The sequence below is a fragment of the Dromiciops gliroides genome, chromosome 5 (genome assembly GCF_019393635.1).
Source record: "Dromiciops gliroides isolate mDroGli1 chromosome 5, mDroGli1.pri, whole genome shotgun sequence".
Lineage (NCBI taxonomy): Eukaryota > Metazoa > Chordata > Mammalia > Microbiotheria > Microbiotheriidae > Dromiciops > Dromiciops gliroides.
The window spans coordinates 264,175,391-264,189,374 of NC_057865.1; the positions used below are offsets into that span (position 1 = coordinate 264,175,391).

The following is a 13,984-nucleotide window of genomic DNA, read 5'->3' on the forward strand; positions in this document are numbered from 1 at the left end:
ATCATTGATGGTAGTTATTGATACATTTCAATGTCTTTTATCACCTCCCTGCATTTCCCACCACCACTGACTTTCACATAAAACAACAAAGTAGCTCACACATAAATTCCACTAAAAGCAATACTGTTTGTAGAATGCACAAAACTTCGATACAAATGAACTATTTTGGGGACATTTTAGCTTAATAAAAACATATACAAATCTAATTTTTATTGAGCAAAATCTTAAAAATTCAGCCATATGTGCTTTCCTTCAAAGAAGACAGGGATAAATTATAAATAGATACCTTTCCTATGTCCTCTAGGCCTGAATTGACACAAGTCCTAGCAGAGCACCAAGACAATAAGTCATAAGGATAAAATAAAGAGAAAAAAAATCTGAAAAAGGAGGGAGAGAAAGAATGTTTGAGTGTGAAAGAAAGAGTCAACCTGGGGCAGCTAGGTGGTGCAGTGGATAAAGCACCAGCCCTGAATTCAGGAGGACCTGAGTTCACACCGGCCTCAGATACTTGACACTTACTAGCTGTGTGACCTTGGGCAAGTCACTTAACCCTCATTGCCTGGCCAAAAAACAAAAACAAAAACAAAACAACAAGAGTCAACCTGATGGAGAATGGTTCAGAAATATTCTGCACCTCTAGTTTTACTGATTGGGTGCGAGAGGGTATGATATGAGAAAGCTGAATAGACAGCATTGGAAGGAGAGGCAAGAAGACAGAAGTTTAAAAAAAAAAAAGCACTCTCTCAACACATCTGCATTAATCTGAAAATTCACCAGAACTCCTGGCTATTCCCTCAGAAAAGAGGTGATGAGCCTGTTGCTCTAGCTCCTGCTCAGCTGAGAGAACATGCCTCTAGGTTGTGGTTGCTGCTGAAGAAAGAAGAGACAAGGAGAGCAAAAAGGTCTAGAACATAGAAAATATACAAGCTGCCCCCTTCTGAAGGGCAAGAAGAAACATGTAGGCTCAGCCTTCCTGCAGTCCTCTGGCTGGAAAGCCAGTATACAGAGTCTGCTTAGAATAACTGGGGTGGGGGTGGGGGGTGATGCCTATTCGTCTCCCCCTGTTATTCCTCTCACAATATCTAGGCAAGTCAGCAGGCATATATGAGTGGTTGAAAATCCTACCAATTTACAGTTTAGCAATTCTGGAAAGGCACATGTTTGCTTTGAGTGCAAAGTGTTTGATGACCAGTTGTCATCAAGTTCCAATTTCTTGAGATGGGGGGATGAAATTGTAGCTTCCATATTTCAGGCCAAAGCTAGACAAGGCACATTCTTGGGTTATACTATCCCTTCAAGGGACAGGGCCAACTTGGACCAGAATGAGCTTGCCCATCCTCAAATGAAAACCTATCTACCCAGTCCCCAAACTCAATGCCTGGAAAAGTCTTTCTCTTAGTTTTTTTACTCCGGGGTATGGGCACTAACTCTTTCTTATTAACCATCTGAGAAACAAGGTGTCACAGGTATTATGACTGAACAAATAAGCAGCCAAGCTTCTGACACTGATCAACATTTTTCTTTGTGATTTACTTCATTTTTCTAAAAATGAAATATGAACAAATCCTAATTGTCTTGCAGTTAATTACAATTTTATTGTAAAAGAATTGAATTGAGCTTCAATTTTTGGGGTTGTTTTTGTTTTGTTTAATAGCAAGGGAATTCAGAATATTTGCTCCTCTAAGTATTAGCTTTAAAAAAACAAAACTTGAACATCAGTTTCTCCTATGAAATTTAGAACTTTCTAGGTATTTCTGTAGAATTCTAGAAAAACATCTACAATTTTTAAAAAATTACTGTTTTCTTTATTCATCGTGTTGTATTGTTCTAAATAGCTATAATAGTCTGAGTGAAGTCTGCTTTTAAACTTGATATGCCAACGTAAACATAATTTTATGGACAAATCAAGTTGTACAGACTACAGTTTATGGTCCATAGTTTAAAGTAGGTTTGAGCCTTCCCCCAAAAAATCTTAGAAATAAGTATTGTAAAAAACCCCAAAAAACCAACACCCAACAACAAAATTTGGTGGCAGCTAGGTGACACAGTGGATAAAGCAACAGTCTTGGATTCAGGAGGACCTGAATTCAAATCCAGCCTCAGACAGTTGACACTTACTAGCTGTGTGACCTTGGGCAAGTCACTTAACCCTCATTGCCCCACCCCCACCCCCCCCAAAAAAAACAACACAAAAATAAGTATTGTGTTTAAAAGTAATTCTTTTTACTTAGCTCTAAATTTTCTTCTCTTCCCTTCACCCCAGCCCAGCCTTTCTTATCCTTCTCCCAACCTGTCCTATGACTCCCTCCTATTCCCATAGCATTTTTAAAAAGAAAAAAAAAAGACGACAGTTCCTTTATATGACTTCAGAATCCCTGGTAATTGGTATTCTAATTACACTATAAACATTTTTTTCTCTCCACCATTGTATCTTCAGCAGTGGTTTTTGAACTTAGTTTTTGGATGGATTGGCATCAGGATGGCATTGTATGCAAGTATAGTATTGTGAGAGTCATTTTCCCCAAGATTTTTTCTTGCTCCATGCCTTTTCTGCACTTTCTTCTAAGTTCTCTTTTGTTCTCTGCTGTGTAATTATTTTTGTTCCTAGCATCCCATCCTAGAGAAGGCTACCATTATACACTTGTCTATAATGTGTGTGTATAAAATCATACCACACAAATGTCTACTTATCAATTCTTTCTATGTATGTAGCTATCATCTTCCTTCATGGGTCCTCTGTAGTTGATTTGAGTATTTGTTTCTGTTACTGTGTACAACCTTCTCTTGGTTCTGCTCATTTAACTCTTCATTATTTCATGAAAGTCTTTCCATGTTTTTCTAAAGTCAACGAAGTCAGCATTTCCTACAGCACAGTAGTGTTGTCCATCACAATCATATACCATGGCTTGTTTAGCCATTCCCCATTTGATGGGCATCTCTCAATTTCCAGTTCCTTGCCATGAAAGAGAGCTGCTATAAATATTTTGTAACATGTAAGTTCTTTTCCTTTTTTCTTAATCACGTTAGAAGAGACTTAATAGTGGTATTGTTGGATCAAAGAGTATACACAGTTTTATATCTCTTTGGGCATAATTCCAGATTGCTCTCCAAAATGGTTGGATCAGTTCACAGTTCCACCAACAGTGAATTAGTGTCCCAGTTTTTCCACATCCCCTCCGGCATTTGTTGCTTTCCCCTTCTAGCACTTTAGCCAGTCTTAAAGTGTAAGATGATGTTTCAGTCATCTTAATTTGCATTTCTCAAACCAATAGTGATTTAGAGCATTTTTTCCTATCACTATTTATAGTTTTGATTTCTTCATTGAAAAATTACATGTTCGTATCCTTTGATCATTTATCAATTGGGGAATGATTCATATTCTTATAAATTTTATAAAGTTCTTTATACATTTGATGTGAGACCTTTGTCTGAGAAACTATTGGTTTTATTTGTACAGAATCTTTTAATTTAATATAATAGAAATTGTCCATTTTATAGCTCACAATGCTCTCTATCTCTTGTTTGTTCACAACTTGTTCTATCCATAAGTCTGATAGGGAATATGTTCCATATTCTTCTGATTTTCTTATAATATCTCCCTTTTTATCTAAGTCTTGTATCTATTTTGACCTTATCTTGGTAAATGATGTAAGATACTGCTTTATTCCTAATTTCTGCTAAACTTTCCCAACAGCTTTCCCAACAATTTTTACCAAATAATGAATTCTTATCCCCAAATCTTAAATCTTTACATTTGTCAAACACGAGGTTACTTTAATTTGTTACTATATATTGTCCATCTATTTTGTTCCACTCATTTACCTTTTTATTATCAAGTACCAGTTTTGATCAATATTTCCGTATAATACAGTTTAAAATCTAATACTGCTAAGCCTCCTTCCTTTACATTTTTATTAATTCTGTTGATATTCTTGACCTTTTATTCTTCCAAATGAATTTTTGATTAATTTTTGATACTACTTATCATTTTAAGAATAGCTGCATTGAGTTCTACTGTTTTTTATAGGAATGAGTGTTGTGTTTTGTCAAAAGCATCTATTGATGTAATCATATGATTTTTGTTGTTATTGATATGGTCAGTTATGCTGATAGTTTTCCTGATATTGAACCAGCCCTGCATTCTTGGTATAAATCCCACCTGGGCATAGTGTATGATCTTTATGATATATTGCTGTAGTAGTGTTGTAAGGAAATTGACCTATAATTTTCTTTTTATGTTTTTGCTCTTCATGGTTTAGGTATCAAAACCATATTTGTGTCATAAAAAGAATTTGATAGGACTCCTTCTTTGCCTGTTTTTTCAAATAGTTTATATTGTTTAGATTAGTTGTCCCTGGAATGTTTGATTAAATTCCCTTGTGAATCCATTTGTTGCTGGAAGGTTGATGGTTTGTTCAATTTCCTTTTTTTAAAGATAGGGATTTTAAGTATTTTATTTCCTCTTCTGTTGATCTGGGAAGGTGGTGGGGGTTGTTGGTGCTTTTTTGTTTGTTTGGTAAATAATTCATCCATTGCACTTAGATTGGCAGTTTTACTGTCATATAGTTGGACAAAATAACTCCTTATAATTGCTTTAGTTTCATCTTCTTTGGTTCATTCAAAAGCATCTACCCTTTTCATTTGTGATACTTGTAATTTGGTGTTTGTTTTTTAATCAAATTAATGGTTTATTTTGTTTTGTTTTTCCATAAAACCAGCTCCTAGTTTTTTTTATTAGTTCAGTACTTTTTGTTTTTACTTTTGTTTTTATTACTCTCTCCTTTGATTTTTTGAGATTTACATTTTGGTTTTTAATTCGCGATTTTTAATTTGTCCTTTTTTTTTAGTTGCATGTTCAATGCGCTTTTTCTATTATTGACGTACACATTTAGAGATATAAATAATCCCCTATATATGCTTTGGCTATATCCCACAAATTTTGGAATGTTGTCTAATCACTGTCAATGAAATTATTGATTGTTTCTATGATTTCTTGTTTGACTCTTTCTTTAGGATCAGGTTGTTTAGATCCCAATTACTTTTTAGTCTATGCTTCTGTGGCTCTTTGTTGATTATAATATTTATTGCATTATGGACAAAGAAGGTTGCTTTTAATATTTCTCTTTTTCTGCATTTTTGATGAGGTTTTTATACCCTAATACAAGGTCAGTTTTTGTGAAGGTGCCATGTGCAACTGAGAAAAGGGTATATTCTTTTTTTTCTTCTTCTTTTTTTTTTTTTTTGCTGGGCAATGAGGGTTAAGTGACTTACCCAGGATCTCACACAGTTTCAAGTGTCTGAGGATGGATTTGTACTCAGGTCCTCCTGAATCCAGGGCCAGTGCTTTATCCACTGTACCACCTAGCTGCACCCTATTCTTTTCTATGTCCATTCAGTTTTCTCCAGAAGTCTGTCATATCTAACTTTTCTAAAATTCTATTCATCTCCTTAACTACTTTTTTATTGATTTTTTTTTTATGGTTAGACTTATCTAGCTCTGAGAGGGGAAAGTCAAGGTGCCCCACTAGTCTATTGTCTATTTCCTCTTGTAATTTATTTAACTTTTCCCCTTTTATGTGAGACATTTCCCCCTGTTCTTCCTCTCCTTTCCCCCTTCTCCCAGGCTATCCCTCTTTCTCATTTATCTATTTTGTTTCACATTATCCCAACATAATCAGCTGACTACCCCACTCTCTGTATAGAATCCTTCTAACTGCCCATATAATGATAAAGTTCTTAGAAGATACATGTATCATCTTCCCAGAAAGGTAAACAGTTTAACTTAATCCCTTCTGATTTCATGAATACCTTTTTATTCTTCCCTTGAGACATATTTGAAAGTCGTATTTTCTGTTCTGCTCTGGTCTTTTTATCAGGAATACTTGAATGTCCTCTGTTTCATTAAATATCCACTTTTACCCCTCACACATTATACTCAATTTTGCTGACTAGGTTATGCTTGGTTGTAATCTCAGCTCTTGTTACCTTATAGAAGACTATTTCAAGCCCTCCACTCCTTTAATTTGGTAGCTCCTAAATCTTATGTCATCTTGACTGTGTGGCTTTACATTATTTGAATGGTTTCTTTCTATATGCTTATTTTCTCTTTGACCTGAGAGCTCTGGAATTTGGCTATAATATTCTTGGGAATTTTCATTGTGGGGGATCTTTTTCAGCTGGTGTTTAGTGGATTGTTTCAATATGAATTTTACTCTCTTATTAAGATATGAGAACAGTTTTCCTTGATAATTTCTTGAAATATAATATCTGGGCTCTCTCCTTGATCATAGCTTTCAGGTAGGACAAAAATTCTTAAATTACCTCACCTGGATCTATTTTCCCAGTCAGTTTTTCCAGTGAGATATTTCATATTTTCTAATATTTTTTCATCCTTTTGACTTTGTTTTATTGTTGCTTAGTGTTTCATGGATTCTTAGCTTCCACTTGCCCAATCATCATTTTTAAGGAATTATTTTCTTCATTGAGATCTTGTACCTCTTTTTCTAGTTGTCCCAATTCTGCTTTTTAAGGAGTTCTTTTCTTTAGTGAATTTTTGTACCTCATTTGCCGTTAGGCTATTAAGGTGGTGTTTTATACAACATCTTTTGGTGCTTCTTTTACTAAGCTATTAATTGTTTTTTTTCCTAATTTCCTTCCTTTCATTTCTTTATGTAATTTTTCCTGTACCACTCTCATTTGGTTTTGGGGGGAAAAAGTTAGCTTTTCCAAGATTTTTTTTTTTTTAGCTTGTGTTCATTTTACTTTTTCCCCCTTTGAACTTCATTGTCTGCTAAGTTTGTCTTGCTCTTTCTTGTCACCATAGTAGATTTTTATGGCCACATTCTTTTTTCTTGTTTGCTTATTTTTCCATCCTATTTCTTGATTTGGAATTCTGTGTAAATGTTGGTCTCTTTCTGGGATTAGAGGGCAATGACTCTGCCTTAGGCTTTAGACTTTTTCACATTTCATGTTCAAACATACATATCTTTAGGAATACATCAAACTCATGGGGGGATTGGTGGAGAAAAAAGAATGGGATTAAGAGTGAGGATAATAAATAGTAAAAAGAAAATAGACACAATCAAAACAAACCTCCTGACCTTGAAGGTGAAATTAAATAAGTGTAAACTGAGGGGAACCCATCAGTTGGAGAGTGGCTTAACAAATTGTGTTTTATGAACATGATGGAATACTACTGTACCATAAGAAATTATGGGAAAAGCTATTTCAGAGTATCCTAGGAAGTGTGAACTAATGCAGAGTGAAGTGAATAGAACCAGTAAAACCATTTATTACAAGGTCAACATTGTAAAGGAAAATATTTTTTTAAAGAAAAATAATTTTTAAAGATTTAAGAACTCTGATCAAAGTAGTGATGAACCCCACATCTCCAGGGAACCTATGATGAAGCATGCTACCCATTTCCTAATAAAGATGTGATATATCTAAGGTGAAAAAAAGACATACTTTTTGGTCATAGCCATTGTGTAGATTTGTTATGCTTAATTATGCTTCTGTTTTACAAGAATTGTTCTTTTTTCTCCTTTGTTTCATGAGGAATGGGAAGGGATAAGGGAATGAGCAGTAAGGATGCCAAAAGGGGGTGGGGGGGGCATTGAGGAATCACCTCCCTAATCTTAAATACTAAGCCTCCCTTAATGCAGGTTAGAATTGTGTCAACTTCCATGCTGCTTCATGCAACTGTTGACTCATTGAGATTTTTTTCTGTGATACTGAGCTTTCATTCCTTTAAAAAAAAAAAACAGGTCTTTTTCAGATGAAGTGTTTATACAATTCCACCAACTTATCCCTGGATTTTTTTTTTTTTTAAAAAGTCAACTTCACAATTATATTTCATGGACAATCTCATTTATGAAGATACTTTTGTTTCCTGATTATGTTATCCAGTGTGCTAGCTACAAAGTTGATAAATTGATGCCATCTATGTCTTTATCCAAAATATTGAGAAAAATGTTAAAAAAGCACAAGCTTGCACACTTCACTGGAGACTTTCCAAGTTGACATTAAACTGTTAATAACTGTTCTCATGGTTTGGCCATTTAACCAATGGAGAACTCATGTAACTATGCTATCAACTACTCACATTTTTTTCACAAGAATAACATTAGAGATTTATCAAATAGTTTACTGAATTATTAGTATGATTGTACCTGTGGTATTTCCCTGCTGATTACAAAGTTACCAAGTAACCCTATCCAAAATAATGATTTAGTCTGGCAAGATTTGCTCTTAATGAAATCTTTCTGGCGCTCTGCTTCATTTTCTTGATGTTCACTTTACATCCTTTTAATAATATATTCTTTAAATTTACCAAGAACCTAAGTCAAGCTCACCACTGGCTTCCCTTCCTGCACCTCCCCCTCTCTATTTTGTCTTAGAAAACTGAGAGATTTGCTTTTTCCAGTTCACCACAATTTTTCAGAGGTCACTGGTAGTCTAGTAGTCATTTTATGACAGGTTCTTTAGTACATGATAAGAATGTGGTTCATCCAAGCTTATGACTTGAATTCATCAAGGACAGTTTGATGTTCCCGTGCTGTCTCCTTACTCGTCTTGGGAATCAACTCCTTTTTAGTCATTTTTGTTTAATTCTTTCAAATCTAAAGATTATATCTTAGCAGAAGGAACAGAAGTAACGTCTTAGTTGAATAGCTCCACCTTCTCTCTTTGTTTATCATCTTGGACTCCCCCATCAGTGGTCTACTCTCTCTTCTTTGAGTCTACTTTTCCTTATTTTATACCTTTTTAAATTGTTGTTGTTGTTTACTTTGCTCACCAGCTTAAACTCATTCTGAGCTTTAGGATTCTGACATTTTGATACCTTTTTGTATGCATTCTTACCTGACCTATTTGCTACATATTCTATACCTACTTGTATTAAAAATCTAAGTTGGTTATAGGTTTCCTGTATACCCACTTTATTCTTTAAATAGCTCTTTCATTTCTTCCCTATTTGAATTGTTACTCTTTGTATCATTGGAAGGTAATTTTTGAGGCCTTCCCATCCTTCCTGGACTGATGTTTGTAGTATTTTAGTCCCTAGTGTTAGATTTCACATTTCTCTAAACCCTTTTTTGCAATACTCTCTGAAAGTCTATATCGCTTGTTAGACTATACCTGGCTTAATTTTCTCCATCATAAATTATAAGTTTAAACTGTGAAACTTGACAATCACTACCCACAGTTGATTAACATGGGATCAAAGGGATATCTACCAGAAGGGACCCAGACAATATTATGTTGGATTGTGAACTCCTCTACAAGAAACTGAAAACCTTGGGGCGTAGAAGGTGGTTTCATCTCTACCACTGAAAATAGAAACTTCAGACAGAGGCAAACTTGGGAAGTGAGCAGGAAGTTAAAATGGTATCTGAGAACAGAAATTGTACTTTTAGATTATAGCTTCATATATGGAAATGGTGGACTTGAACAAGAACAGAGTGTACTTAAATAGGGCTGAAAAAAATCTGTCTGGACTTTGTAACTTTGATCAAGACCTTTAAAATAGAAGGAATAGAAGAAAGCTCACACACACACACACACACACACACACACACGACAGATGAAAAGTCTGAGAAACAGAATTTCTGGGTAGTTAGTATTCACTTTACTAATTATGACTGACAAATAATAAGGTAGTCTCAGAAACCAAAGCTGCCCCCTGGAGAGCACTGAATGCTTAAAAAGCCTTTAGAAAAGGGGGGTGTGCCTGAGAGTAGAAATCATCTCTGATTAGTTAACAGTCAGTGAAGTGCTGGACATATTAACAAGGTGGGCAAAAAGTCTTCATCTCCCGCTCAGAACGTGACCTAATCATGATACTCAGCCACCACCAGCCATCTGGACAAAAAAATCCATCTCTACCCAGAACACTGGCTGGTTTTCCCCTTCATAAGCTGGGTCCCCCTAAATTCTCATGGAAGGTCCCAAGGATAAGGCCTTCTTTCCTAAGGGCAAGATCTTGCCTAGACTGGATTCTGTTTGTAAAGTCTTCTATTTGGGTGGAATCCCACCTGAAAACCATATAACCCGAGGATTTGGGCAATCTCTTCTGTCAGCAGTGACCTTGAGAAGCTAGCTGAATAACCTACAGGGGGTGGTTTCTGAATGAGGAAATAGGAAAGGATTGCCTTAATTTTATTTTAATAATTGGTTATTAATGTAATAGGTGATCATTTTTCTCACACATGAATGTAAATATTGATATACATCTGCCAATCCAGATGCCACAGAAAATAGCAGAAATAAAATGGGAAGATGATTGAGAGCATAGGCCCAGTACTTCAAAAGAGAAAATATCTAAGAGGAGCGAGAGCTAGCAAGATTAACAGGATATAGGGGCTGAACCTGTGAGTTCATTGGTGTAGGAAGCTCCGTGCTGAGGACATTCCCTCCTCTACTGCAAGTCAACATCTTTGCTACTTCTGAGAGAGATGCCTTAAAGTACTAAGAGGTTAAATGAGTTGCCCAGCAGCCCAGAATGAGCATGTATCAGACAAAGTATTTGAATCCAGAACTTCCTGACTTGAAGACCAGCTCTCTATCCTCCACACCAGAGGTGTCAAACTCCCTACCAGCAGGGCCAAAACTCTTAAGCACTGCCCAAGCCATATTAAAAACATAACTGGGAAATGTTTAACAAAGAAATAAAAATGCAGTAAAATGTAGATAACATTAATTTGTCCTTTTCTAAATCAATATGTGTCTGTAGGTCTATAGGAGTTTGACACTGCTGCTTATAGCACCATCTTGCTAAAGGAAATGATAAGGTTTTTGTTTTTGTTTTTTTTTGAGAATCTCTCTTTCAGACTAGAAATCCAGTAGCCTCTCACAGGCTTAATTTCAGTACTGATTGACATGGAAATTTTAACTTGCTCTTTTTCCAATCTAGTCTATTTCAGACCATCTTAGACAGTGTGATGGCTCTCTACTCCCAAGGACTGACCCCATAGGCACTGGTCTTGGATATCTGATCAGCTTCACCCATGCTTTAGCTCAGAACTCCCAAACTCAAGGGATCCACCAGCATCAGCCTCCCCCAGTAGCAGGAATCACAGGCATGTGCCTAGCAACAGTAATCATAATTGTGATTATAATAAAAATCTTTAACTCAGTTTTGTACTTACAGCTTAGTTATGAACTACAAAAAATAGTTAAATAGATCTATAAATAATGAGAACACTGGAATTCATGTTATATTTTTTCCTTCAAAACTGTATCATTAACCTTTTTTTAATTGAATTTATGTAGCTGTATTGTATATTTAATTGTGTCTCTTCATAAAATCTTTTGCAGTTTTAGTCCATGAGTGCTGGTGGAAACAATGGCTGTTAGCCTCAAAGAAATAACCTTAATAGTCAGTGTGGTTATAGCCTGCTATTGGAATAGCCTCTTCTGTGGCTTTGTTTTTGATGATGTTTCAGCAATATTGGACAATAAAGATTTACATCCTTCAACACCTTTGAAGAACTTATTTCACAATGACTTCTGGGGAACCCCTATGTCTGAGGTAAGTGATAACTAAAGTTTGTCACAGTGGTGCTTTTGGGTTTTTTTCACCTCTTTTAAGTTATCTCAGAAATTACAGATTTTTAAAAATATAAATGTTAGTGAATTGTGGGTACATTCTTTTGACAGGAAATAGGAGATTTATTGATAAAACCATTTAGGATGCCTTTTTATTTTTAATCAACATTGTTCTGTTTTTGACCAAGTCATCTTGTGCTTTATGTATGTGAAAATCAGTGTATTTGTGGGAGTGAGGTGTCTATAATTTCCTTACTGACTTTATGCTTAAAACTATCGAGTAAAGTATGTTTGGTCTTCCTATGTTTTTAGTCTCATTTCTTACATACATTATACCAATTTGTTTGCCAGAAAAGTGAACGTATCTGATGATGAAAATCTACTTATGAGCTCCAGCCTGATAGCTTGAAATAAACAAAGAGAGCAGAAGTGGGAGGCAGAGAAACCAGAAGTCTACCTCCTTTTCTTGAAGGGGCTTTAGTTCTGCTCTATAATTATTAACTGATATACTTACCCATTCTGCCCCAGCTTCTCCACGCAGAAGGTGTTTTTCTAAGTCATGGGATCCATCTAGATGGTCTCCGAGATTAACTGAAAACCTATCATCCTGTGATCAAATTAAATATGTAAAAAGTTACCTCAAAAAGACTTCATATGATAATTATCACCATTAAGGAACACGAAACTTGGAATTCTATGTGAATTGCACCTTTGTAGTTTGCCAAAATATTCTAGAGATAATAAGTTAAGTCAAAGTGTGCTTTTATATTTATCAGTATAAATTATGTGTATTAAAGGCTGCATTAATGTTGTAAGCTCAGGTGTTTCAATTCAGCAAACATAAGTATAAAGGGAGAGTTCTATACCAAGTGGTATGAGAAACTTAGGGAATAGTATCAGGGAAGAGTTGACAGAAGAAGGTATAAATGGACTTATCTCAAACCTGCCACAAGGCCAAGGTATCCTCCTAATAGTGGATAATACCTTTATAAAAATTTATCACTTTTTTTCCCAGTGTGCTGGACTCCCCTAAGCTGCCATAAACATTTTCCTTCTAATATGATCTCACTTCCTTCCCATCTCATCTCAAACCAGGTGATCCAATTTGAATAACATTTCTGGACGTCTCTGTACCCTGTATTCCAAGTCAAAATTAAGTTTTTATCACTTCCTATCCCCAATCTTATAGGCAAATAGAATGTTTAATCACAGTAGAATGGGGGTCCATCAACATGGTTTTAAAAACATTTTGATAATTTTTCCAGTATAATTTGTTTTCTTTGTCATTCCATTATTTTCTTTTGTGTATTATTTTATTTTATGCATTCTGAGAAAGGGTCCTTAGATTTCATCAGACTGGCCAAGAGGTCCATGAAATAAAAAAGGCCACTATGATGATTGCTTGAATTACATACAGTAGTGGCAGTGGCAGTAGACTCACAGATGATCCAGTCCAATTCCCTAATTTTACAAATGATTCCTGGAATGAAGGCCTAGAATGAGTTTTGACTTTTTCAGAGAAATATCACATGAACAATAAGTAGTAGAGTTGGAATTTGAACCCATCTCTTTTACCCCCAAATCCAATGCTTTTTTTGCTAACAGGAAAACTGCTGAGCAGTCATCTTAAGTGGAAACATGTCTGTCTCTTCAGCTTTCAGAAGGATGCTATTGCCAGTCATCTTAGCCTTGTTTCATTTTTTTTTTTTTTTAGTGAGGCAATTGGGGTTAAGTGACTTGCCCAGGGTCACACAGCTAGTGAGTGTGTAAAGTGTCTGAGGCCGGATTTGAACTCAGGTCCTCCTGAATCCAGGGCCGGTGCTCTATTCACTGAGCCACCTAGCTGCCCCTAGCCTTGTTTCATTTTAACAGCTATGGGCATAAATTTTTTTTTAGTCTTTGGCGTAATGTAAAATTTGGTTGATTCAATTCTGTTTCTTACAGTGACCATTAACAATTGGCAAATATTTATTAAGCATCCACTGTTAAGCACTGTGCTAGGTGTTAGGGGTAAAAATGCAAAGAATTAAACGATCCCTATGCTCAATGATCATGCAGTGTAATGGAAAGAGGGTGTGTTAATATACTTTGATATATTATTACTCATCTGAAAAGCAAGGGCTTTAAGATATTTTGTCTTCTAATAATTTTGTTGAAATAAAGAATTCTTAGACATTTTGTTACAATCAAGAATTAACTGCTATATGTAGACATTTCTTAAAAAGTTTAGATAGGCTTCACAATAACTACAGTGACTTGATCTCAGTGTACTAAACTTATTACATCTGAATTAATCCTTGTGCATGCATCATGTAGTGACTCATTTATGAAAGTGTTCATCTTCATACTCCATCTAGATGCTCTATGGAGAGCAACAAGCCCTTTACCTTTGGACCATACATTTAATATACTACTATTTGTCAGTATGCCTCTCTGT

At 35.4% G+C, this 13,984-nt stretch overlaps 1 protein-coding gene across 1 annotated transcript in view; it reads left to right on the forward strand.

The window, feature by feature from the left end:
* TMTC3 (transmembrane O-mannosyltransferase targeting cadherins 3) overlaps window positions 1-13,984 on the forward strand; it is a 63,255-nt gene that overhangs the window by 12,245 nt on the left and 37,026 nt on the right. Inside the window, exon 4 of the mRNA XM_043968147.1 lies at window positions 11,317-11,530. Within this exon, the coding sequence (XP_043824082.1) occupies window positions 11,345-11,530 (186 nt within the window). The 5' untranslated portion in view covers window positions 11,317-11,344. The remainder of the gene's footprint in view (window positions 1-11,316; window positions 11,531-13,984) is intronic.